The 27,680-nt window shown below is 44.9% G+C and overlaps 1 protein-coding gene across 1 annotated transcript; it reads right to left on the bottom strand.

Moving 5' to 3' along the window:
- Nucleotides 1-261: 261 nt before the first annotated feature.
- On the bottom strand, nt 262-8,945 carry LOC148442052 (DNA damage-regulated autophagy modulator protein 1-like). The gene is made up of 7 exons (XM_088464316.1): nt 8,827-8,945; nt 8,588-8,655; nt 7,064-7,206; nt 5,207-5,378; nt 3,559-3,617; nt 2,458-2,544; nt 262-742 (listed from the first exon to the last, which is right to left on the bottom strand). Exons 1-7 carry the CDS (start codon nt 8,943-8,945, stop codon nt 671-673), a joined length of 720 nt encoding a protein of 239 aa, XP_088320442.1. The 3' UTR covers nt 262-670.
- Between the last annotated feature and the right edge of the window lie 18,735 nt (nt 8,946-27,680).

Genomic DNA, 27,680 nt, shown 5'->3' with positions numbered 1-27,680 from the left:
GAGGTAATTAGCTGTGCCCAGTTTCACCCGGGTAGACCTTAGATACTTGCTATTTCCATTTCCTTCATCCCATCTTACTTTATATGCTCAATTCATTTTATGCCTGTGGGGTAAAGGAGCGTGGTAGTATCCATTTAAATAAATTTAATTTTTTTTATTTATTATGAATGAATTGACGGTGGGTTTTAAGACATATGCAAATCTTTTTATTCTTTACTTAAGGATGTCTTTGTAAACCACATTGGTGGCTTTCTTCTCAGGTGCTAGAATCTCCAGGCTGCTGGGTGAGCTCCCTCTGAAGCAGGCCATGTAGAACTAGTCCTCCCTAATATAAGGGTATATCCTAGCGGTGAGGGCTGCTAGGGTCTTCACTACTGTGCCTGGTCCGGTGTGCCGTTTGAGTTCTAATGTCCACGCACACAGTAGGCTTGGTAGGAGAAGCAGCTGCGACTGGGCATGTTCAACAGCTCTAGCAGTCATATTATATGCTACTGCTTTTGTGGTGATGGTTTCAGCAGCTTCCTGGTGGAAACAGGGGAATTCTGGGCAACAGGAAACCCCCTCCATTCGCCTATGGCAGTCTCTATAGGCAAGTCCAGTGGTATACAGGTGATGGTGAATAGATCTTAATTAGCAGGTAATGTTCACACCCATGGGCGAGCCAGGGCAGTTATACAAAATCAGGAACCTGCATCCGCATGATGATCGCGTAACCGTCCTCCTGCTTCTCTATACATATATGCTGATACAAGAGGAGAGACAAGAACATGATATATTCACATTAGTCCATGCACTGTAATTATACAATCCTATATTTATTACAGATAATTCGGGAGTCTCCTGGACGTTCCGGGAGAGAAGGCCATTATTCTGTAACGCATTCTAAGCAGTTCCAGTGAGAAAGCGGCAGGGGCTGGGTACCATGCCTTCTGTATTTGGCCATGCCCCCTCAAAGGATAATAATGGAAAATACTGTGGGTCATAGCTCTCTAATTGCCCCATTATTGTGACTAGCTGGGAAGTGTGGGAATTGTAGTGGGGTACAGACTTGCAATCCCGTGTAAGGGTATACAGGAAAATCTAAGGGTCTCAGGCTCACTTACAGTAATACAGACAGTGACACCAGCACACTGAGGGACTAACACAAAAGGTGGACTCAATAGGTACAGTAGCTGGTGTAAGGGTAACAACCTAATACTCTGGCACTGACAGGTGCATAGATTGGACCTCGTTCTGAGTTGGACATAACTACATGATGCTGCTCTTTCCCCCCCTACCTACACTCAGTGCACATATGCATCTATATACGACGTGTGTCCTTTTTCCTACCGACTAAGCCACATTTAGCACATATGCATCTATACACGGCACATGTCCTTTTTCCTACCAACTAAGCCACATTTAGCACATATGCTCCCTGCCCCTGATTGGAGGGGGATGACCTGTGGGTAATGGAGCCCTGGTACAGGTTACGGCCTGATGTTAATGGCCACTGGCTGCGTCTGATTTGCTAAATGCTAAGACACCCAATTATGCAACAATAGTATATCTGCCGCGTCTGTGATCTAATAGCAGGATTACTAAACACCTGTTTTTAAAGAATAAAGTATGATTTCTTCTGTTTGGGAAGGGGAAGGCTGCTGATCTATTCACTAGTATGGACTGTATAGCCGCATTTGCTGGCATCTCCCACTTGCTGCCAACTCTGCAAAGGTAATCAGAGATGGTGCATTGCTGATGTGTAACTAGTTGAAGCGATTATTGGTGCATGCATCAAGGTACATTACAGTCGCCGTTCGTAGCTGCTATTGTTCTACAGTGTGATTGACAGTACGGGCGCTTTTGGGGGAGGTAACGGGGAGTGCCAGCAAAGATGCAGGTGTGTTGCGTCTGTTTCAGGGATCTTTGACCGATGCTGCGTCTTTGTACCAAGCCACCTGTGGGCGTTTCAATACAAATCGTGCCGTCTGCGACATTTGCATATTTTCGCATAGCTGCTGCATACACTATCGCAGCAGCGGCCACCTGTGGCCCTTTGACCCACATTGCATCATTTCTGAATGAGATCTAGTGATTTAACTAGCTAACCAAATTCACATCCAATATAAAAGGCAATGTGGACTATATACAGATATTATTATTAGCAATTACTTATATAGCGCACACATATTCCGCAGCGCCTTACAGAGAATATTTGGCCATTCACATCAGTCCCTGCCCCAGTGGAGCTTACACGCACACTAGGGTTAATTTTTGTTGGGAGCTAATTAACCTACCAGTGTGTGTTTGGAATGTGGGAGGAAATCTGAGTACCCGGAAGAAACCAGTGCTAGCACAGGGAGAACATATAAACTGCACACAGCTAGAGCCATGCTGGGAATTGAACCCACAACCTCAGTGCTGTGAGGCAGTAACGCTAACCATTACACCGTCTGTGCTGCCAGATAATATACCAACCTGGAAATCTGTAAAACAAGTGAGCACATTCATCATATATGCGACCAGTGCCAGCCATTCAGTTATTACTGCCGTCCTGTCACAGATCTAGCAACAAAGAGCAGAGAAGACACCATGTGACTGTCATTGTACATTATGAGATTACAGCACATACTATGGAAGCACTAATTAATCCACTCACATGATATGTCTGTGTGTGTGTGTATATATATATATATATATATAACGTGGTAGGGCACTCAGATACTTAAGTACATCTTTCCAGGTTGCCTTCCTAAGTTATGGACAATTTACTAGGTGTTTTGCGCAAGCATGAACGAGGCGGCACTCCACGGTCTTTAATAACCTTTTGTATTAATTATACATGTGCAAAACAGCTAACTGACATTTCAAGACCACATGGGTCTTTTTGGGCACCGTGATGAAAGTCACATGTGGTCTTGAAATGCCTGTTACCTATTTTGCACATATATATTTAATACAAAGGCTTATTGAAGACCTGGAAATGCCGCCCCGTTATATATAAATATATATTATAATATAAATCGTGGTGAGAGGGGTTGTCTCTCACCTAGATTGCCCACATTCCTCCAAGGGAGTCTAGAATGAACCCTGTCCAGTTTGCAGCAAGGGAGGTGTGGAACTCCATATTTTATAGTTGCACAAACCCAGCTGCAACTCATCACTGAGCAGCAGAGGAAGACAAGCCTGATGCTCTTTGCCCTGATGCTGTATAGCAGCCAGGTAGTAGGATTGAATGTTCTAGTACCAGGGAAAGGGCTAACGCCCCTGTCATTTACCGCCAGACCGCCATACATCGGGGAGAAGCGGTATCAGCGCACGTATATGATACTGCTTCGGCGCTTCTTACATCTCCCCCACAGAGTGCTGGGACATTTACTTTATTTGTGTTATGTGTCTTTGTGTGTCCAGGCCTAAGCTCATGTAGGCTAAAGTGCAGTGTCAGCTGCCATTAACAGACACTACTTTACTGATTACTTGCCTGTCTGAATACTCATTTCTACCCCCTGTGTTTATATATATATATATATATATATATACACACACACACACAGACACAGTGTCATATCCTAAACATACCTGAGCTGCACGTTCTCCAGCAATCAAGCCAAAAAAAAGTGGGATCTTACATGCGAAAACTGAAAGGTGTTTGTGTAAAGGGAAATAACATTATTATACCTGTAAATACCAGAATGTTAAGACTGACCTAGTAATTAAAAGATTACCACTAAACTAGACACACAGGCACATTTTGTTGTATTCTCAGAGCAATAACATCACAATTCCACCATACACAGATCAATCAAATTTATATGATTGTTTTGGCATAAAAAGTGAGGGAGAACAATATTTTACTATCTGATTTTACACCTCTTAGAAGGGGAGAGGAGATGACTATTACTATCTGATATTACACCTATCAGGAGGGGAGAGGAGATGACTATTACTATCTGATATTACACCTATCAGGAGGGGAGAGGAGATGACTATTACTATCTGATATTATACCTCTTAGAAGGGGAGAGGAGATGACTATTTCTATCTGATATTACACCTATCAGGAGGGGAGAGGAGATGACTATTTCTATCTGATATTACACCTATCAGGAGGGGAGAGGAGATGACTATTACTATCTGATATTACACCTATCAGGAGGGGAGAGGAGATGACTATTACTATCTGATATTACACCTATCAGGAGGGGAGAGGAGATGACTATTACTATCTGATATTACACCTATCAGGAGGGGAGAGGAGATGACTATTACTATCTGATATTACACCTATCAGGAGGGGAGAGGAGATGACTATTACTATCTGATATTACACCTATCAGGAGGGGAGAGGAGATGACTATTACTATCTGATATTACACCTATCAGGAGGGGAGGGGAGATGACTATTACTATCTGATATTATACCTCTTAGAAGGGGAGAGGAGATGACTATTACTATCTGATATTACACCTATCAGGAGGGGAGAGGAGATGACTATTACTATCTGATATTACACCTCTTAGAAGGGGAGAGCAGATAACTATTACTATCTGATATTACACCTATCAGGAGGGGAGAGGAGATGACTATTACTATCTGATATTACACCTATCAGGAGGGGAGATGACTATTACTGTCTGATATTACACCTATCAGGAGGGGAGCGGAGATGACTATTACTATCTGATATTACACCTCTTAGAAGGGGAGAGCAGATGACTATTACTATCTGATATTACACCTATCAGGAGGGGAGAGGAGATGACTACTACTATCTGATATTACACCTATCAGGAGGGGAGAGGAGATGACTATTACTATCTGATATTACACTTATCAGGAGGAGAGAGGAGATGACTATTACTATCTGATATTACACCTCTTAGAAAGGGAGAGGAGATGACTATTACTATCTGATATTACACCTCTTAGAAAGGGAGAGGATATGACTATTACTGTCTGATATTACACCTATCAGGAGGGGAGATGACTATTACTATCTGATATTACACCTTTTAGAAAGGGAGAGGAGATGACTATTACTGGCTGATATTATACCTATCAGGAGAGGAGAGGACTATTACTGTCTGATATTACACCTATCAGGAGAGGAGAGGAGAGGACTGTACTGCCAGCTATTACATTTGTCAGGCGGGGAGGTCTAATAAAATCTTATATAAAGAACTCAAATCTCAGCTTGTTACTTTGTTGATCATATGAAAAGGATACAGATAATAAGAGCTGTAGCCATCAGCACAGATAATGCCATTCTTATGTGGCATACACGGCGGCTGCTGAAAGATGTCCTGTATAGCTTTACAGCCTGGGCAATGCTATATATGGCACTGAATCCGAATGCCACAAATGCTCCAGCCCTGTGGATATATGGATGGGTTGACACCTGCAACATAAACATATACATGTAAGAATATAATGCAACTTTCTGCATTTGTAGTTAAGAATTATCCTTTCCTAATTTCTTATTTTATTACCAGTTATTTATATAGCGCTCTCAAATTCCGCAGCGCTTTACAGAGAATATTTTGCCCATTCACATCAGTCCCTGCCCCAGTGGAGCTTATACTTTTTTTTGTTCAAGGCCAATTAACCTACCAGTATATTTTTTGGATTGTGGGAGGAAACCGCAGCACCAGCACGTTTCGTGGTGGGGATCGAACCCACGACAGGGAGAATATATAAACTCCACACAGCTAGAGCCATGCTGGGCATCGTACCCACGACCTCAGTGCTGTGAGGCAGTAATACTAACCATACATCATCCATGATGCCCGTCAGATAGCTGATTGTAATGCACAAGTGCCTCTAATACTAAAATAAACAAATAGTATAATCTTTTAGTTTGCCCCTTACGGTGAGCTCAGCAGATGTGTGGCCATACAGAAGCACATAACTGCTGGCTGAGTGGTTTTCCACAGGGCGTATATATGGTGTGTGTATGGCTGAGTGATGCTATTACTGTGTCTATGACTGCATGGGTTATTGCCATTTCTTCTTCATCCACCAGGGGACACTGGAGTTACACCGGGCGCATCTTCTACTGTAGCAGCTTCATTTGAAAGACCAAAATGCAGAGAGTGGGGTCTTTTACCTCCTACGGCAAAACGTCGGTACTCTGCCTGCTGGTTTCTGCAGCGTTCGAGATGACCAGGCGACTCCTAGTCGGTCGAAGGTAAGTTGTTTGTTCCAACCTTTCCAAGGCAGAAACTCTTGACACAGAAACCTTTAGAACCTATCTACCAGTACATCACAGGGTCCCGTCATGTTGATGTTGGCATCTTAAGGTGGGTTTTCCTTATAATTCTCCCTTTTACTTGTAGGAGACACCAGCACTTTAAGGCAGGCAGAGTACCGACTCTTTGCCGTAGGAGGTCCGAGACCTCACTCTCTGCATCTTAATCTTCCAACTGAAGCTGCTACAGTAGAAGATGCGCCCTGTGTAACTCCAGTGTCCCCTATGGAATCGGAGGAAGGGATTTATAGGTAAGTACCAACATTCTATTTTCCTGTTACAGCTCTTACAAGGAATAAAACATTGGGATTGCACCAATACTGCTATAGTGTAACTGGCATGTACATGTGTGTGACATGCAGATATCAGAATACAACTCTGTGGGGCTCATTTAGAGTTGGGCGCATTTGCAGTCTGAACGTACACAGAAAAAGATGTAGAAAAACATGCACATTACTAGCAATTATGGCATTGTGATGCCTCCCAGCAGGGACCCCAACACTGCTGGTGGTGTCACCACTGGGTCTATGTACTATGACAAATAGAAATGGAAGAGCGGCACATTTACCCTCCTCCTTCCATATTTGCCTCCTCTCGGTCGCTGTGCGCGGCCATCTGCTGTGGGAGGGGGGATGTAGGAAGAGGAGTCAGTGAGGAGCTAGAACACGCACACGTTACACTGAGACGAGTCATTACCATGCGGCATATATGGGTCACTCCCTCCTTTCCTCCAAGCACCAGGTTCCCCATCACAGTGCATAGAGCCCTGAGCCTAGAAGGGATCTGCTAGGAATCTGCCATTTGTGATATAAAACATTGGAGCACTTGTAACCAACCTGAAATATCGCTACTACTACTGTCCCAATGCATGAGACCCATCCAACACTGAGCAGCACTTTCTGCAAGAGCGGCTGGTGTGTGTCACTGCCAGCCGTCCTCAGGTGTATGAACCTGTACGTGATGTAGGCTGTACACGCTCCTGGAATAGAAAATACACATGATCAGCCCATAGCTATTACATATGTTCTTTATATACAAAGTGATTAATGATATCATCCAGTGATGGGCAATAAAGGTGCACAAGATGCCTGGTCCTGGCTCCCTGATGTGACATTACAGGAGGATGTAACATGGGGAAGGGCTGCTGTGTCACTGAGACATAGATAGAAAGGCTTCTCTATGAGCAGCAGAGAATGTCCTGCAGTGCTTATGTATTTGTGCAGGTGTACCTTACTTGTCCCCTGCCCCCTCTCACCATCCTCATCTACATATCCATCATACGCTTACCCATACGGTATCCCACAGCCACTGGGCAGACACCAGTTGCTTACCAGTGATCTAGAGGGAATTGGGCAGCTATTCCCATTGTGACAGTATATAAATGATGTTACATTGTATTTTATTGGAAACTGATGGGTAATGTGAATTCCAGGATCACTGACGCTGGGCCGTTCTGGGCCTCGGGCAGCAAGTTTAAAAATGTCAAATTTGTTGATTAAAAATAGTCTAAATTAGTGGTGTATTCAATTATAGTAATAAAGGATGAGAAGGTATTATTTCTGGTACATGTTTATACAAATGTGTTCAATAATGAAACCTATTCATGTTGTGTAATGGTTGTGCCTGGGCGGCCCCATGGAATGAATCCCTTAATGTCCTTCCAGTTACTATGCATTATGCTAATGGTGAAGGTGTAACACCCCCTGCAGCATAGGTGATTGTCAGCTCTTGTGACAGGTGAGTATGGACAGGGCAGGAGGCTACAGAACTCTCCTGTCTGAGTGGCGTAGTGGTCACTGTGAGAGCCTCCCATGATGTACAGTATGAGATGACACTTGTCAGTGTACATAGTGTCACTGGGGATGGAAGGATGTGACCCGGTGCTCCAGTGTAACTAGGTCATCTGAGATGGCTGCAACTGTGCAGGGGCAGAGAAGTGATGGTGCCACTATGCAAGAATATAAGCTCTTGTGTCAAGTAACACCACTGCCCTATGTAGCTCAGTGACCTGTGCTGGAGTGTGAGGATGGATGATGGTGAGAAAGTGCAGCTCAGGGAGATTTACCCTTTTATCTCAGCACTAGAAACATGACAGCACTGCTACACGGCTACACCTGTTCTATCTGCACTATATGAATGTTGTTATATATCCTGCATGTGACGGGACACTTATATACTGATACCCCCCCACAGAAGCCTGAGGAGGGAGAGACTGAGCTAGTGCCAGGTGGCTGACGTCAGGGTGACCCAAACTTACTCACTAGTGAGAGACTACACCTGCACTGCCCACCAGGCAAACAGCTGGCATGTACTAAGAGGAGAGAGGGGTTGGCGCTGTGATACAGTAGCAATCCACTTACCAAACATAGCAAAACCACAGAAGACCACTGCAAACAGGATACACTCCGGATAAAGAGATCCAGTTTCACTGTGAGGGAAAACAACAAGTAATTGGGATGTAATATTGTATAGCTGGAAATACTCTTTCATCTCCTCTAAAACCATTTTCCTAACTTTCAGTCTGTCATTCCAGAGACCCAATGCCCCCCAAGCCACGAATGTGTATGCTAGTGTGATATCTATATATTATTTCCCTTACCTGATATACATCATCCAAGATTCAGAATGACCATAGATTATGGTCACATAATAAGACATAATGAGACCGCTCAAAGTCCAGAAGAACCAGAAACACGGTATCAACGCCAACGCCATCATCCCCACAAAGCCCAGATCCTGCTGCTGCCTGATACAGCTGGTCTGGGCACTGTGACATCACAATGAGGGGCTGTAGCTTGGGTTACTGCAGGTGCAGTGCATGACGTTTACTCACAGGTGCCACAGAGTATTAAAGGCTGGATATTTATTTATTAGTTTTTCAGCCAACTAGATTTTATTTGCTTGTAACATGGTAATTCCTCTGGATTTGAGCATTATTTGTTGACTAAAATGAGGTAAAGTCCACATAGTGGTCCCTGCACCTATGACAGGAGCGTCTGAAGGTGCAGAAACATTTATCACACACCCCAACATGACCCATTCCACCAGGGTCAAAATGCTCCGCTCCTGGGCTTCCCACCAGGCATACCAGCACACTATCCAACAGTTCATGCTGTGGTGCCCCCTACATACAACCCAGGGAAGCTTAATATTTGCAGTTAGAACCCTGAAACCTGGTGTCTTCAGGGATATTCCAGAAATAATTTTTGATAAATATGTCATTTGTGACTAATATATGCCAAATTCCATATTATCCAGAGAAGTGTAGTGGTAAAAATGGTGCATAAGCGCAGTGTAGTAATGATAAAAAGTGCACAGGTGAAGTAATTATAATAAAATCTATATAAAAAAGGTGCTGTGTGTAGTGTATAAAAGGGGATTGATTATTGTGAATAAGCTAAAGATTCAATGTTACTATTAAAAAGATAACGAGGAAGTTTCCAACTTAAGTCACGGTTTAAAGCAAATTAGGGCCGTATTCAATTTGGTGCGAAATGTCGATAACTTTTCGCATGCCGGGCTTTTCACCGTCATCGCTGGTTTTCCATGCGGAAAAGTATTGGGCGCGTCCCCGCTTTTCACCGTATTCAATTAGAAATCAGAGAAACCGGCAGCCGGTGAATTCAGACCTGGTGAAAAGTACTGTAAAAAATGGGGAAACCACTCTGTACCCCCCGAAAAGTTGCACTAACATAGGGGCTCAATATAGGTGAGTCCTAGTACCCCTATTAAAGCTATTCTGGGTACTTTAGTTCTCTCAATTGCTTGCTATTAGCGTCTTTGCTTAAGTGGTGAAGAATGGCATTTAGCAGGGTTTTTTTTTTTCCAAAATAAATAGTCCCAACAAATTTGGGGTACATGAAAATGGGTGCAAGCATGGTTTAAAATCGCTAAAGTGAGGTTTTAAAAAAAATGCACCATCAGCAAACACCTGCAATGAAAAAAACACCCGGGGCAGACTTGGGGGACCCCTGGAGTTTATTTTGCTAGTTTTTAAGTTTGTTCCCCAACTTTGTTTTTTCTTCGCCCCCAAAAACTAAAGTACTTCTTTGGGGTGATCTAAAGTATTCTTTTAAGTATTTTTGACGCAGTTTACCTTTGGGGGACTGTCCCAAGGCGGCAGGTGTGTTCCCGCAAATTTGCATCCCAAACCCCCAATTCTGCACTTTTTTCGCCTCCATTCAGAGGCGAATCTTTTCCGCTGGTTACAAGGCGCAGTCTTTGAAATTGAATACTGCGGAAAGTTCCCGACAGGTGATATTGTCATCGTCGAAAACTTTTCGCCTGCAATTGAATACGGCCCTTAGTGTGTTAGTATATGAAATAAGTCCTCATCCATCCAATAAAGCATTATATTGTATTTGTTCATTGAGTCCTTCAGGGCTCACGGGACTTATTCTAAATAACCATTCGCTGCTACATGCATCGGGGTGAAGCACGGGGCTCATTCTGACAGCAGATGCTGCACTTTATCTGATTCCTACTGTGCCAGTGTAGCTGTGACTCTCATCCCCTGTTCTATGCTGTATAGCACAACAGAGGAAAGTAGATCACAGCTCATGTTAGCACGCAAGTTCAGATTTCCCTCTATTTACCTCCATGATGGATATCATTGTTGAAAATTGTTATTCAGCTATACCAGTACTGTAATAGAGATCATCCTTCAATACCCAGTTAGTGTTATATGCATTATATTGGTAATTATCCTAATATTATAGGAATTAGAGGCTTGCGGTGCTGTTGTTTTGAATATAAATGTGTTTATTTTTGTAAGCGTTTTATGTTTTCACATATTTCACCACAATTGTCACTTTTTTTCACTGTATTTTGGATACACATATACAATTTCCTTAGGATAGGTACACACTAGATGATAAATCGGACGATTTGCCGTTTTGAGACGAATTGGAATGACATCATCTAGTGTGAACGCACTTTTGCACGCTTCCGTGCGTCATTCATCGCATCTTCTCACCTGATGTGCAGCACAGCAGATGGGACGATGAGATAAATGACGCCATGCTTCTAAATGTAGCATGGAGCTATACATCGCTGTCGTCCACTACATTGTGCAATATGTACGGACGGCGCAATGTATCAGATCGTGCCGGCGCTGGGTACACACATCGGGTAGTGTGTACCCAGCATTAGACGTCCTAAAGTACATTCTATTCCTATTGTGTTTCATTTTACCGTCACTCATTGGTCAATTAACAACTCTATATACAGTAGGAGCTAATAGGGCCAATATATATGTATGTACGATTATCATTATATGTCTACGCCTACGTTTGTCAGTACAAATTATTTTCATTTGTACTTTCACCATTAGTTTGTAGCTAATCAGCAGCTTTATATGGGCACAAGTAGTGTCAGCATATAGTTACTTACATTGGAGAATTGTCTCCATTTAGTTTCTCAGGCTGCTGTTCCTCATATAATGAAATGGTCACAGTGGCAGATTGATAATTATTATGAATGATTACATGTTATATATTTTCAGTCTGTAGCTATTGTAGAGTGTGCACCCATAAAGGAGTACTTTGTTTTGGTGCTTCTTCCTGTTTGTATATACTCCTGGCAGCACCTCTCTGTAGAAGCTAATTATAGCTGTATTCCATAGACAAAAAACCTTATGGTTTCACATGTCCCATTAAGACTTCTTAGATATGATCTGAAATGTCACAAAACCTATTGAATTTCTGCCACTCAAACTTCAAAAAGCAATGAAATTACGATTATTAAGGCTGACGCCTTAATGGACGTGTTCTTTGCGTAATACAGATATGGTATGCCATGACACCATGTAGTTAACTGCAGATTCAGCACTCTCACAGAGTGAGATTGCTGTCACTCACAAAATGGTGGAGCTGCTAATTCACAGAATTGTGAGCTCATTGGAATACACACATGCAGTCTATGCAACTGGTCTGAGTAGTTATGTGGATCCCACATCCCACTCAGTGCCCACAATCTTCCCATTCGATCACCACAACAATCTCACTGGGTTCCAACATCCTTCTCACTCCATACATTTATCTCATTTAGAATACACGTTCAGCTCCATTATTTTTAAAAGTATCACACTGTCTATGCATGTACACTTTCTTCCCTATATTCCTCCATGCTGCTATATATTCCCCAATCCCAACTGCTGTGTGGTCTCCAAACTGTGCTAGTCTGTGTTCCCACATCTGCACCAATCTGTCTTTCTCCATCCGCACCGCCCTCCACCTGTGCCACTCTGTTTCCCTCTGCACCACTGCCTTCCCGCAAGCCACGCCGCTCTGTCTTCCTCTCCTCTGTGGCACTATATCTTCCTCCCCATGTTAACCAATCTGTCTTCCACAATCCCTACTACTGTGTGTTCTCCCATTTGTGCTAGTCTGTATTCCCTCATCCGCACCAATCTGTCTTTACCCTTCTATAATTTTCTGTCTTCCCATGTTCATGCCACTCTCTACACCCCATCCACGTCACTGTCCCCCCCCATCCGCACCACTGTTGTACACCCATCTACATCACTTTGTTCCTCCACCCTATCCTCACCAGTGTTTGTCACTCATCTGCATCACTTTGGCTACCCCCCCTCTGTACTATTTAATCTTCCCTCTATACGCCTTTCTGTCTCACCCATCCACACCGCTCTGTCTCCTCCCCCATCCACACCACTCTTATCCCATCCGCACAGCTCTATCTTCTGCTCAGACCTCAGTTGCATAGACTGCATGTGTGTATTCCAATGAGCACACAATTCTGTGACAGCAATCTCACTCTGTGAGAGTTCTGAATCTGCAGTTAATCACATGGTGTCATGGCATACCATATCTGTATTACGCAAGGAACACGTTGATTAAAGAGTCAGCCTTAATTATCGTAATTTCATTGCTTTTTGAAGTTTGAGTGGCAGAAATTCAATAGGTTTTGTGAAATTACAGATCATATCTAAGAAGCCTTAATGGGACATATGAAACTGTAAGGTTTTCTGTCTATGGAATTTCATTGCTTTTTTAAACGTTATTGACTATCTGGGCTTGGTGGAGCAAACCGGGCCATCTGCAGGCGAGAAGGGCAACAAAATGGTACATTTGTGCAGGTGGAGGAAGGCCGGGATACACAGGGTGAGACGGCTGCGGAGGCGGGCTGCAGGAGTGTGTGGCAGTAGTGGGGTGCGGACCAGTGGCAGCAGTGGAGCAGGGCGACAGAGGTGCTCACTGGCGCTGGGCATGCATCTGAGAAAATAAGACACTGATACATGGATGAATCAGTGAAATCCATCCATGCATCTGTGTGAATATTTGCATTTGTGTAAAATAAAAGTTAAAAAAGGGACCCCCCCCCCCAAATACAACCAGACCCGGGCTTTTCACCGCTGGTCCTGGTTGTGAAAATACGGGGGACAAATGACGTAGTGGTCCCCCGTATTCAGCGCAACCAGCACTGGGTTCTTAGCTGGTCCAGGAAATACAGAGGCAAAAATTAGTAGGGTTCCCCGGGATTTTCCAGAACTGATGCCACAACCAGGGGAGCCTTTTTACCGGGCCCCCCAGCCGAAGCATTAACCCTGAACGCTAGTCAGCCCAGGCCGAGGACCCCCGGGGGATCTGGGGACCCCCCAATAATGGGGTCTCCCCTCTCCAGTGCACCCCAGGCTGAGGCTAACAGCCTCTGGTGCTGGGTGCCGGGTTGATAGCATAAGGTGGTGTAAAAAATAGAAGTATAATGTCTTTTGTAGTAGAACTACAGGACCCAGTAAGCCTACCTGTATGCTGGTTCTTGGAGAATCACAAGTACCAACAAGCAGGGCTTTAATGGCCCGCTGGTACCTATAGTACCCCTGTAAAAGAAATATTAAAAAAACAACAACAGACACCAATTGTTCTACACCTTCACCTGGGAGGCAGCAGCCTTTAAGCTCTTTTACATGGCTGCCGCCTGCCCCAGGACTTCAACGGCGACTTCACCTGGAAGGCTCCACCCATCCAGGACTTCCCCGTTGTCTTTTCTCTTCGGCAGCTCTTCACTGCTGCATCCCCAATCACTGACTGGCCTGACGGTGCCTCACACTGGCTTTTTTTTAAAGCCAGCAGAGGGGGCGGGGCTATGACGTCGCGAGTTGTGATTGGCTCGTGGTGGCCATCTTTAAATTTCAAAATGGTGCTGAGGCGCCATTTTTGATATGGGCACGTGCGGTTCTCACCATTGAAGTCAATGGTGAGAACTGCTCATTGGCTGAAAGACGGAAAGTTTCCATAGTGAAATCCCGCCACTAAACTCTGAGGGGTAAATTTACAAATAATTGTGTTTGTCCCGATTTACATTCTCGGGTGAAAATATCACTTTTTTTGAAAATCAGGAATTTACTATCATTAGACTGTTTATTTTTTCATCTTTTGGGGTTGAAATCGGGTGATTTAATGCCACAAATTTGTCAGTTTTTTATCACTAGAAATGAATTTGCCGGCGTGGCCTGACTGTCAATGGAGGCAGTCGACTTTTCTTTGAGCTCCGGACCTCCATAGCTCCAGCGAGCCCCGGCAGCCTTGATTGCGGCTAAAAGAGCCCAGCGACTGCTCTCCCCCATGCCCCTGTTCCTTCTATAGCCTAAGCGGGTAGGGTCCGCAGAATCGGGGCGCGCTAGGTACGCTCGCGGATTGCGGCCTACCTGTTTCCTCCTGAGCCTGGGAATGGAGTCCGGAAACCAGCCGCAGCGGACCTCTGGCGGTGTTTGGTCGGCGCATCCCCCCCCCCCCCCCCCTCCAGATTATCTATAATCATCTGTATCTGATGAAAACACATCAGGTCGTGGCAGAGTTGATGTCTATTGGTGTATTATTACCAATAGTCTGAAGTAAAAACCAAGATGTATCCTTCACACTGTAATATATTTGGCGCCGCACGTCGAGGGATAATGTAGATATATATGTTTCCCACATATCAAAAAATTTCTCCACTTTCTTTTCCTTCTCTAAGACTACCTCTACCCAATCCATTCGAAATATGTTATATAGCTTTGTCTTGAATAACCCAAAAGATGGGGAGGAGGTCGAAATCTATTCCTGCAGTATTGTTTAACGAGCAGCCACGCTAATTGCCAATAACCGTTTTCTGCTTCCTTTGCTAGCTCTCGTATCTGTAGGAATAATGCCAAAAATAGCCCATTCTGGAATGAATGGGACATAATTGAGTAAAGCTGACTCCGCATATCGTTTGATCTGTAACCAAAATCCTCGGACTATAGGGCACGACCAAAAGCAATGATATAAGTCTGCATTATCTTCTCCGCACTTATAACGTGGCACTGGCTATTATATATTCATTATTTTTATTTATTAAATAACGATCCCCCTGAAGCGCACGAGCTAGAGATGTACACTTAATATTACCACTCAGGCTGCCTGGATCAATATTGTAGAACCCTGTGTCTTATGTTTCATACGGTACTTTTTTTTTGTTGTCTCATTATGTCACAAAGAAGCAAAAAACCTCCACCGTCCACTGCAAATTTTTTTGGATCTAAATCTAAGGGCTCTCAGAGTTCTTCATTGCTTCCAGAATCCCCGTCCTCTCCATGTTCGTCTGATGCCGGTATTGATCCCCAGATTCAATCGGTTATGACGGGTTTGTTGGAGGGAGTCCAATCTGCATTCACACAAGAACTATCTAAAGCCATAACAGAGTTTGAGTCGGAACTGACGTCTCTCTGCAACAGAACAAATGCTCTGGAGTCCAAATCGGACGACTTATGCCGTTCCCAACAACGCCTTGATACAGAACTCTCTAGACTTCATGACGAGATGGAGACACTCAAAGAAAGACAAGAAGACCAAGAGAATCGTTCTCGCCGTAATAACTTACGTATCCGTAACATAGCAGAATCAGTCCTTGGTTCTTCTTTAGCATCGTTTCTAAAATACTTTTTTCAGCACATGGTGCCAACCTCACAGATGAAGATTGTTTATGTGACAGAGCCCACAGGGCGCTTCGCCCGAAGCCCTCTCCTACTCAACCACTTAGGGACGTCATTGTTCGTTTTCATTACTTCAGTTCAAAGGAACGGATCTTGTCAGCTATCCGATTCTCTCCAGTGATTCCCTTCCAAGATATGCAGCTGCAAGTTTTTCAGGACCTGGCCCCTTCCACTATTCAAAAACGGTGAGACCTTCAGCCGGTCACTAAGATCCTGCGTCGGCATCAAATTAGTTACCGCTGGGGATTTCCCTTCATGCTTCAGGTCTCAGCAAATAACTCTATGCATAATGTTAAGACCCTTACTCAAGGTCAAGAATTACTAGCCAAGCTTAATCTCCTCCCGACGCCAACCTCTGTTCCGGTAACCGCTACACTTTCTCCCAAACCACAACGCTTTCATCCTCCGTTACCCGAGTGGACAAGGGTATCCCGACACCATTCTGAGAACTCTAATCCCACTTGAACTGTGAGGTTAATCTACGGTCGTTGAATTTCTCTATGATAGGGTTTAATTCCCTTCCACTGTAATTTTCATATGTTACTTGGGAGGAACAGTTCTCTCTTTGGTTCTTTGCGAACATATGTTATTATTTGTATGTATATTCAGGTTTATAGGTTGTTGTTTTTTTGTGTGTGTGTGTGTTTTTTTTCCCCTGCCCTCTTGCCCTTACCTATACCTCCCCTTTTTCTTTTTTCCCTTCCCTGTTTTTTCCCATTTATGCTATTTTTATTTATTTCATTTTTCTATATTTACACAGGTTTATGATCCCTGTATTACAGGGATTTCTGTTCGATTTGGTTATTGCGGATCCTATATGAAAGGGTCCAGGCAGCCATGTCTCTATTAGACAGTTCTTCCGCTACCCCCATGCTCCCTTTTATACTTTTGATAAATGTTATGTTGATTGATTTTATTGCGGTCCTTATTTGGGACCCAATTTACCAGGGTTTTTACCCAAGTGGGTTCTCTTTTCTTTTTTTTTTCTTTGTTTCTTTTCTCTGTGGCTCTCCCATGTTCCCCCCACATTTCTTTTCTTTCTGTCCCCAAGGGTGGCTATACTTGGGCCAAATTTCTGACTCATTATATCTGTGTGTTATGCATATAGCATTTCTTTATATATTTTTCCATGTCTCTTAAATTGTTCTCTATTAATGTGAATGGTCTTAACTTTCCTAAGAAGCGTACTGTTTTTTGGGGGGCTTGTAGGAGGGAGAAGGCCGATATAGCATTCATACAGGAGATGCATCTTACAGGCCTTGCATTCCCAGCTTCGAGGTAGGTGGTTCGCCCAGACCTTCTTTGCTTCAGCGAATTGTAAAAAACGTGGGGTGGCCATTTTAATTCAGCGTAATGTCCCTTTTGTCCACATTAAAACTGTGATGGACCCAGAGGGTAGATTCCTTATAGTGATCGGGACCATCCGTACTGAGATTTTCACCTTGGTGTCAGTGTACGCTCCTAATTAAGACCAGCCCCAATTATTTGATTCTCTGTTTCGATGTATTAGCATGGAGGCACAGGGCCATATTATTATGAGTGGAGATTTTAATACAATTATTGATCCCCTGTTAGATAGATCTAACCCACCTGCAAACTCCTCCGGGATGTCTCTTCCTAGAGCTTCTCGTACTCTCCTGGCTTCCCTTAAACACTACGGCCTTTTGTGATTCCTGGCGCCTTAAACATCCCCATGCCAAGGACTATACCCATTTTTCAGCTCCACATCAACATTATTCCAGGATAGATATGATCCATATTTCCTCCTCTATTACCTCTCTGGTTACGGAAGCCGGTATTTCCCCCTTTACATGTACAGACCATGCAGGTGTCTATATTCTTTTAGAAATACATCGTTCCCCTCGTGGGAAGCGTAATTGGCGCCTTGATGACTCCCTTTTACAACATCCCTCCGCTTTGCTAGAAATAAAATTGGCGATGACCCGATATTTTGAGGAAAATACTTCCCCTGATATTTCCTCTAGTATCCTCTGGGAAGCCCATAAGGCTACTATACGGGGTTTTCTCATTTCTAAAACCTCAGCGGTTAGGAAAGTGGCTGCACAGGAAATTCATTCCCTTGAGTCACAAATCTCAGTATTATTGATCCAACATAAGACATCCCCTAGCGCCTCCGTGCTAACCCAAATTGAGAAACTACGAGGTCAGCTTAATGCCCTTCTGTCTCGCCGCGCTGCGCTTATCTTGCAAAAACTTCGTCAACGCTTTTATGATAAAGCTGACAAAATTGATTCTTTATTAGCCAATAAACTGCGTCGCAGACAAGCATTAGGTGCAATAGACAAATTACACTCTCCGTCTTCTGGGTCTCTCCCCTATGATCCTGAAGTCATGGCTGAGGAATTTCGGACCTTTTATAGTTCCCTTTATAATTTATCAGATTCTTTTTTTCCCACTTCTGCTGGAGCTGAGGGAGTGCGTTCATATTTGTCCTCTACCCCCCTACCTAGTCTCTCAGAATCCCAATTATCCACTCTCAATGACCGTATTTCAGAAGAAGAGACAATAGCTGCTATTAGATCAATGCGTTCCTCTGCCGCCCCAGACCCCGATGGGTTTACAGCCCAATACTATAAGTTGTTTACAAAAGAACTCGCCCCACATCTTACATCTTTATTTAATGATATTTTGGAGGGTGCTTCTTTTGCCCCTGATACGACTCGGGCTGATATTGTGGTGATCCCTAAACCTGATAGTGATCCTACTCACTGTATTAACTATAGACCAATCTCATTATTAAACGTCGACCTGAAAATTTATGCTAAAATCTTAGCAACTAGGTTAGCTCCCTTGCTTTCTTACCTGATACATCCGGATCAGGTCGGGTTTATACCTGGACGTCAGGCATCGGATAACACTAGACAGGCCATTGATCTGATACATTCTATTCATAAAAGGAAAGCTCCTTCCCTGATTTTAGCTCTAGACGCGGAGAAGGCCTTCGACCGCATTTCCTGGCCCTTTATATTTGCTGTTCTAGACAAAATGGGCTTCTCAGGCAAATTTTTAGATGGCGTTGTGGCACTCTACCGTTCCCCCCACAGGGCGGGTTTCGGTCAATGGGGTTTCCTCCTCTAGTTTTGGGATCATTAATGGTACTCGGCAGGGTTGTCCCCTCTCTCCTTTAATATTTGCTCTCATAATGGAACCCCTGACGGCAAGGATCCGTTGTAATAGAGCTATTTCAGGAATATCCACTGGCCTGTCTGAATATAAAATTGCATTATATGCCGACAATGTTTTAGTTTCTCTCACTGACCCGGCCCAATCCCTTAATTCACTTCTAGAGGAAATAAATTCATATTCTCAGTACTCGGGTTAATGTTACCAAGACTGAAGTTCTCGATTTCTATATCCCAGCTACCCTAAAACAAACCCTAGAGGCCATGCTCCCCTGTACCTGGCATAAAAAAAAGATCAAAAATCTCGGCGTTTTCTTAACTCATCACTATCATCAGCTATTTCAGGCAAACTTTCCTCGCCTACTATATAGTATTAAGTCTGATTTGCATGACTGGTCCAATTATTTTATTTCTTGGATAGGCATTCGGTTAAGGTGAGCGTTCTCCATCGGCTCTTGTATTTATTTCAGACCCTTCCGATTTATATTCCTCCCTACGTGTTCAAATTCCTTCAGTATCAAACTTCATATGGAACCGGAAATGCTCGCGGATCAGACTAAAGCTGCTTCAGCGTCCCTCCAGGGGAGGAGGTTTGGGTATCTCTGATTCTAAAAAATATTATTATGCTGCGCAGCTCTCTCACTGTGCTCAGTGGTGTAACTTTAATGCAAGGAAGGTCTGGGTTGTTATTGAAGCCGAGGAGCTGGGACTGACCACTGTATCTTCTCTTTTATGGATATCTAGGATTCATCGCCCTAGGATGGTTTCTTCTCATCCTGTAATTTTCCGTTCTTTAACAATCTGGGATTTACTCAAGGCCCGTCCCCTTTGATACCGTTATTTCATAATCCCATTTTCCCTCCAGGTTTATGCAAATCATCCTTTACTACCTGGTCATCGGGTAATATATATTATGTAAACGATATCACTATTGATACTAATTTTCCACAATTCTCTGAAATCCAGGAAAAAGTATCATTTCCATCCAAAGAATTTTTTCAGTTCCTACAAATTAGACACTTCCACTCCAAAATTAGTTCGACTTTGATCTGCAAATCTTTAACTACTTTTGAGTCTATATGTTGGAGACGACCCTCCACTAGGGGTCTTATTTCTACTATTTACTCCTTATTAGGGGAAGAAGTAAGTCCCAATCGGGAATCTCATGAATTGGCATGGGAACGAGATTTGGGACACACTATAGATGCTGAGGATTGGATGGAAATTTGGGACAGTGCCGCCGCCAGTTCCATTTGCGTCAAAATTAAGGAAAACACTTACAAATTACTATATCGATGGTAATATGTGCCATCTCGGCTCCAAGTAATGTTTCCCGATGCTTCGGATAGATGCTGGAGGGGTTGTAATAGCGTGGGCACTTTTTTGCATATCTGGTGGACTTGTCCCAAACTAGCCAGTATATGGCAGGAGGTTGTCGATCTCCTCTCGTGCCTCTTTGAGACCACGATTCCATACGATCCTCAGCATTTTCTACTTCCCTTATATCTGCCCTCCCTATCCCGATATCAGAATAAGTTATTCCGACATATAGTATCTGCTATGACCTGCCAAATAGCAGCGGATTGGAAAAACCCTAATTCTTCTCCTATGCAGGCAATATTATCACGTATTTGGTATGTCTACAGGATTTAATAAATGACCGCGTTATTACGCAGTTCATCGAAATATTTTGATAAAACATGGTCCTCTTGGCTGACATATCAAAACATATCCTCGCCATTCAACATTTAATTTTTAATTGTTTCTATTATATTTAGATTGAAATAAATGAATTTGCCATAGGCTCAAATTGGAAGTACTTTTCATTCATTTCAGCCTAAATCGGGAATTTAGCATTATTCATTTTGCTATATTCAGACGTTTTTACTGCCAAATCGGGGAGTCAATAGAAGTTTCCAATGTACCACCTCTTGATCTGCGAGTTTCCATGAAACCTACAGAAATCAGTGTTTTGTGTATGTTTAATGAAAAATCTGATAAATTATAAAGGGAACTATAAAAGGTCCGAAATTCCTCAGCCATGACTTCAGGATAATAGGGGAGAGAACCAGAAGACGGAGAGTGTAATTTGTCTATTGCACCTAATGCTTGTCTGCGACGCAGTTTATTGGCTAATAAAGAATCAATTTTGTCAGCTTTATCATAAAAGCGTTGACGAAGTTTTTGCAAGATAAGCGCAGCGCGGCGAGACAGAAGGGCATTAAGCTGACCTCATAGTTTCTCAATTTGGGTTAGCACGGAGGCGCTAGGGGATGTCTTATGTTGGATCAATGAAAAGTGTGTTTCAAGGGTTAAATTAACCCCCCCAAAAAAATGACGTGGGGCCCCCGCCCCCACTAAAAGCATACCCAGCCCCAGACTGGTCAGCCAGTCTTGGTTCCTGAAATTACGGGGGAAGAAAACGTGTAAGGTTCTACCATGGTTTTGAAACCAGCACCTGGCTGCAGGACCAGTCCTGGTTTAAAAAATAGGGGGGAAAAAATGCGTAAGGCCCCCCTATATTTAAAACCAGCACCAGACCTAAACCGACCGGGGTGTAATGCCACAGCCAGGAGACCCTTTCACCGGGTCTCCATAGCCAAAGCATTCTCAACCCAAGGCAGACAGGCCAAGCCAGGGATCTCAGGGGAGGTGGGGACCCCCCGAAGATCGGGTTCCCCCAGCTCCCGAAACCCCAGGCTTGATCTGAAGCCCGGGGCTCTTCCTCGCACCCCTGGGCTGTGGGTACGGGTGTAATAAAGTGTTAGCAGTAAACTATTGTATTTTACAGTGAAACTACAACTTTATTACATAATTACATGCTGCCAATGCATCTGTGTCATTGACACAGAAGCACGTATGGTTCCGCGAGACCCATCTCAGCTGCTGTGTATTTCAATGGGAACAAACGACGTTGGGGTCCCCAATACATTGCGCAACCAGCACTGGGCTTTGATCCTCTGGAAAAACAGAGGAAAAAAATGAGTAGGATCCCCTGTGTTTTCCAGAACCAGCACTGAGCTTTTTCTAACGGGAGGCTGATGCCACAGCCAGGGGAGCCCTTTCACCGGGCCCCCCAGCCGTAGCATCAACCCTGACCGCTAGTCAGCCCAGGCCGGGGATCCCTGGGGACCCACAAACAGCCCCGGGTTCTTAACTGCTGGTCCTAGTTGTGAAAATACAGGGGAAAAATTACATAAGGATCCCCTGTATTTAACACAATCAGCATCGGGCTAATCAGAACAAGTCCTGGTTTGCCAAAATACAGAGGACAAACGACATAGGGGTCCCCCGTATTCTGCGCAACCAGCACTAGGCTAGTCAGAAGTAGTCCTTTTTGACAAAATGCGGGGGACAAACGACATAGGGGGTCCCCCGTACGTTGTGCAACCAGCACTGGGCTCTGATCCGGTCCTGGTTCTAATAATACAGGGAGAAAAATTACATAGGGTCTCCTTGTATTATCCAGAACCAGCACCAGACTTTTTCTAGCAGGGGGGGCTAATGCCACAGCCAGGGCAGCCCTTTCACCGGGCCCCCAGACGAAGCATTAGCCCTCGCCGGGGTGGAGCTGGGGAACCCCCCAATAAAGGGGTGCCCCTCTCCAGGACACCCCACACCTAGGCTGATAGCCCGGGGCTATCGCTGGCACCCCTGGGCGGTGGGTGCCAGGTTGATTTTGTAAAGTGTGGTGCATTTTAAAGAATGTTTTTTCTTTTGCAGGTGAACTATAGGTCCTAGCAGGCCTCCCCCACATGCTGGTACTTGGAAAACCACAAGTACCAGCAAGCAGGGCATATTGGGCCCACTGGTACCTATAGTAAGCCTATAAAAGAAATATTAAAATAAACTGACACCAATTTTTTAAATAAAATGTATATATCTGCACCTTTACCTGGGGGGCGGCGGCCTTTAAGCTCTTTTTCATGGCCCCCATCTTCGCATGGCAGGCGTCAACTCACCAGAGCTTTGGCATATTCGCCTGGTGGCCGCCAACCCTCCAGGGCTCCGGAGTCTTCTGCCAGGACTTCGGGGTTTTCACCTAGTGGGCGGCAGCCTGTGTTAGCTCTTTTTCATGGCCGCCGCCCACTAGGACTTCGGCATCTTCACCTGGTGGGCGCCAACCCGCCAGGGCTTCGGCGTCTTCGCCTAGTGGGCGGCAGCCTGTGTCAGCTCTTTTTCGTGGCCGCCGCCCACTAGGACTTCCGGTGTCTTTCTTCGGTAGCTCTACATTGCTCCCTCCCGGCCGTCGGACAGGCAACCCGTCTCCTCGCGAGAGTGGGTGATGCCTTTGGAGAGGCAGAGGGTGATGGTGAGATAGTGATGCAGTGGGTGAGGGGGAGAGATAGTGGGAGACGGAGAGGCAGTGGGTGACGGATGATGAAAAGAGAGGTTGACAGTGAGAGGGTGACAAGGGGAGGCAGTGGGTGACGCCAGGAAATGGGTGACAACAGGAGGCAGTGGGTGACGCTAGGAAATAGGTGACAGGGGTAGGAAGTGGGTGATACCAGGGTGAAGTACTGGATGACATAGAGGATGACGGGAAGAGACAGAGGGTGACACGATAGAGAGGGTGATGTGGAGATAATGATGCAGGGGAGCGGCAGAGAGGGATGGGAGAGATAGTGGTAGATGGAGAGCCAGTGGGTCACAGGGAGAGGCAGAGGGTGACAAGAGAGAGGTGCCAGGGAGAGATAGTGGGAGACGGAGAGGCAGTGGGTGACAAGAAAGCGCGATGGGGAAAGGCAGTGGATGACAGGGAGAAGGTGATGGAGAGAAGCAGAGGTTAATTGGGAGTGGGTAATGCCTTGGAGAGGCAGTGGGTGACAGAAGAGAGATGGTGATGGAGAGGTAGTAATGCAGGGTAGAGGCAGTGGGTGACCGGGCAAGATAGTGGGAGAATGAGACAGTGGGTGAGACAGACATAATTGTACTTACAGTTGGCTCGGGGGATGGGCCTACAGCAGAGCAACGCCAAGAGCAATGCCAGGCCGGGTTAATGGGGCGTGGCCTAATGCGGGAGGCATGGCCACGCCCCCTTAGGGGAAAGATTTAAAAAAAATACTTCTTTTTTTATTTGCGGCGCCGCTGTACGCTGTTGAGGGGGGGCGCTGTGAGACCCTCAGCCCGGCGCATAGCCAGTCAGTGTGATCGCTCCCCCCACAGGCATAGGAGACTGTATTACTTATTTTTGCTTTCCATTTTTTTAGATGCAGCCTTAATATAAGGGCACAACTTACAACCTTCCCTGTAATGGCGGCGTTTGGGAACCTCTGGCTTAGATCCGTGCAGGCGCACAGTATGGTGGCCGCGCCCCTTCCCCCCCCCCCCCCCCAGTCCTCTCCTTTACTCAGTCCTCGGCCTGTCAGTCACAAGCCCCGCCTCCTCCCGGCCAGTTATTTCCTAATGGCTTCTAGATGAGGACAGTTAATTATTGATGTGTGTGTGGGGGAAGGCGTGTGTGTGGTATGTGTAATGGTGGTGTGTTTGTGTGGTATGTGTAATGCGCCCGGCATCTATTCTCCCTGTCGGTAGCGCTTGGGGGCTGCCCGGCGAGTCCGTAAGTGCCGGGCACGCCCCCAAGTGTGACGAAAAGGGGACGCGTCTTATAGACACGCCCCCTTTTCAATGGCCATGCTCCTTTTCGGGCGCATGGAAATGCCCTCTCTAACTCCGGCGCCCTGCCTGCCGCCGGAGCTAGAGTGAACACTGTGTGTGTGTGTATGGTATATGTAATGGTGGTGTGTGGTATGTGTTATGGTGGTGTGTGTGTGGTATGTGTTATGGTGGTCTGTGTGTGTGTTATATGTAAAAGTAGGGTGTGTGTGCTATATGTAATTTTGGTGGTCTGTGTGTGTGTTATATGTTATTAAGTACAAATTGTAAAAAGTCCAGAAAAACCATCATTGTTGTTGTAGTGATCTCTAAATTCATGCAATAGTTATTTATGTATATGATGAAGGTACACGATGGTCGGGAAAGGGTAAAACATTCCATAAGAAATACATAGAGGTAATTAGCTGTGCCCAGTTTCACCCGGGTAGACCTTAGATACTTGCTATTTCCATTTCCTTCATCCCATCTTACTTTATACGCTCAATTCATTTTATGCCTGTGGGGTAAAGGAGCGTGGTCGTATCCATTTAAATAAATTTCATTTTTTTTATTTATTATGAATGAATTGACGGTGGGTTTTAAGACATATGCAAATCTTTTTATTCTTTACTTAAGGATGTCTTTGTAAACCACATTGGTGGCTTTCTTCTCAGGTGCTAGAATCTCCAGGCTGCTGGGTGAGCTCCCTCTGAAGCAGGCCATGTAGAACTAGTCCTCCCTAATATAAGGGTATATCCTAGCGGTGAAGGCTGCTAGGGTCTTCACTACTGTGCCTGGTCCGGTGTGCCGTTCGAGTTCTTATGTCCACGTACACATCAGGCTTGGTAGGAGAAGCAGCTGCCACTGGGCATGTTCAACAGCTCTAGCAGTCATATTATATGCTACTGCTTTTGTGGTGATGGTTTCACCAGCTTCCTGGTGGGAACATGGGAATTCTGGGCAACAGGAAACCCCCTCCATTTGCCTATGGCTGTCTCTATAGGCAAGTCCCGTGGTACACAGGTGATGGTGAGTAGATCTTAATTAGCAGGTAATGTTCACACCCATGGGCGAGCCAGGGCAGTTATACAAAATCAGGAACCTGCGTCCGCATGGTGATCGCGTAACCCTCCTCCTGCTTCTCTATACATATATGCTGATACAAGAGGAGAGACAAGAACATGATATATTCACATTAGTCCATGCACTGTAATTATACAATCCTATATTTATTACAGATAATTCGGGAGTCTCCTGGACGTTCCGGGAGAGAAGGCAATTATTCTGTAACGCATTCTAAGCAGTTCCAGTGAGAAAGCGGCAGGGGCTGGGTACCATACCTTCTGTATTTGGCCATGCCCCCTCAAAGGATGATAATGGAAAATAAACAGACAGTGACACCAGCACACTGAGGGACTAACACAAAAGGTGGACTCAATAGGTACAGTAGCTGGTGTAAGGGTAACAACCTAATACTCTGGCACTGACAGGTGCATAGATTGGACCTCGTTCTGAGTTGGACATAACTACATGATGCTGCTCTTTCCCCCCCTACCTACACTCAGTGCACATATGCATCTATACACGGCGCGTGTCCTTTTTCCTACCGACTTAGCCACATTTTGCACATATGCATCTATACACGGCACGTGTCCTTTTTCCTACCAACTAAGCCACATTTAGCACATATGCTCCCTGCCCCTGATTGGAGGGGGATGACCTGTGGGTAATGGAGCCCTGGTACAGGTTACGGCCTGATGTTAATGGCCACTGGCTGCGTCTGATTTGCTAAATGCTAAGACACCCAATTATGCAACAATAGTATATCTGCCGCGTCTGTGATCTAATAGCAGGATTACTAAACACCTGTTTTTAAAGAATAAAGTATGTTTTCTTCTGTTTGGGAAGGTGAAGGCTGCTGATCTATTCACTAGTATGGACTGTATAGCCGCATTTGCTGGCATCTCCCACTTGCTGCCAACTCTGCAAAGGTAATCAGAGATGGTGCATTGCTGATGTGTAACTAGTTGAAGCGATTATTGGTGCATGCATCAAGGTACATTACAGTCGCCGTTCGTAGCTGCTATTGTTCTACAGTGTGATTGACAGTACGGGCGCTTTTGGGGGAGGTAACGGGGAGTGCCAGCAAAGACGCAGGTGTGTTGCGTCTGTTTCAGGGGTGTTTGGCAGACTGCGACTGCAATCCCGTATCTCAGGGAACTTTGACCGATGCTGCGTCTTTGTACCAAGCCACCTGTGGGCGTTTCAATACAAATCGAGCCGTCTGCGACATTTGCATATTTTCGCATAGCTGCTGCATACACTATCGCAGCAGCGGCCACCTGTGGCCCTTTGACCCACATTGCATCATTTCTGAATGAGATCTAGTGATTTAACTAGCTAACCAAATTCACATCCAATATTAAAGGCAATGTGGACTATATACAGATATTATTATTAGCAATTACTTATATAGCGCACACATATTCCGCAGCGCCTTACAGAGAATATTTGGCCATTCACATCAGTCCCTGCCCCAGTGGAGCTTACACGCACACTAGGGTTAATTTTTGTTGGGAGCTAATTAACCTACCAGTGTGTGTTTGGAATGTGGGAGGAAATCACAGTACCCGGAAGAAACCAGTGCTAGCACAGGGAGAACATATAAACTGCAGACAGCTAGAGCCATGCTGGGAATTGAACCCACAACCTCAGTGCTGTGAGGCAGTAACGCTAACCATTACA

This window comes from Taudactylus pleione, unplaced genomic scaffold (genome assembly GCF_031769625.1).
Source record: "Taudactylus pleione unplaced genomic scaffold, aTauple2 ptg001632c, whole genome shotgun sequence".
Classification (NCBI taxonomy): Eukaryota; Metazoa; Chordata; class Amphibia; order Anura; family Myobatrachidae; genus Taudactylus; species Taudactylus pleione.
This window is presented reverse-complemented; position numbering and strand designations above follow the sequence as displayed.

Bases quoted from the DNA above. Each gene is read 5' to 3' on its own strand.
- LOC148442052 (XM_088464316.1), bottom strand. From the start codon at position 8,945: ATGATGGCGTTGGCGTTGATACCGTGTTTCTGGTTCTTCTGGACTTTG. The intron at 7,207-8,587 runs GTAAGTGGATTG...TTTCTATTCCAG, and splicing joins CTGTGGTTTTGCTATGTTTG to GAGCGTGTACAGCCTACATC. The intron at 5,379-7,063 runs GTTGGTTACAAG...TTTATGTTGCAG, and splicing joins TAGTAGTAGCGATATTTCAG to GTGTCAACCCATCCATATAT.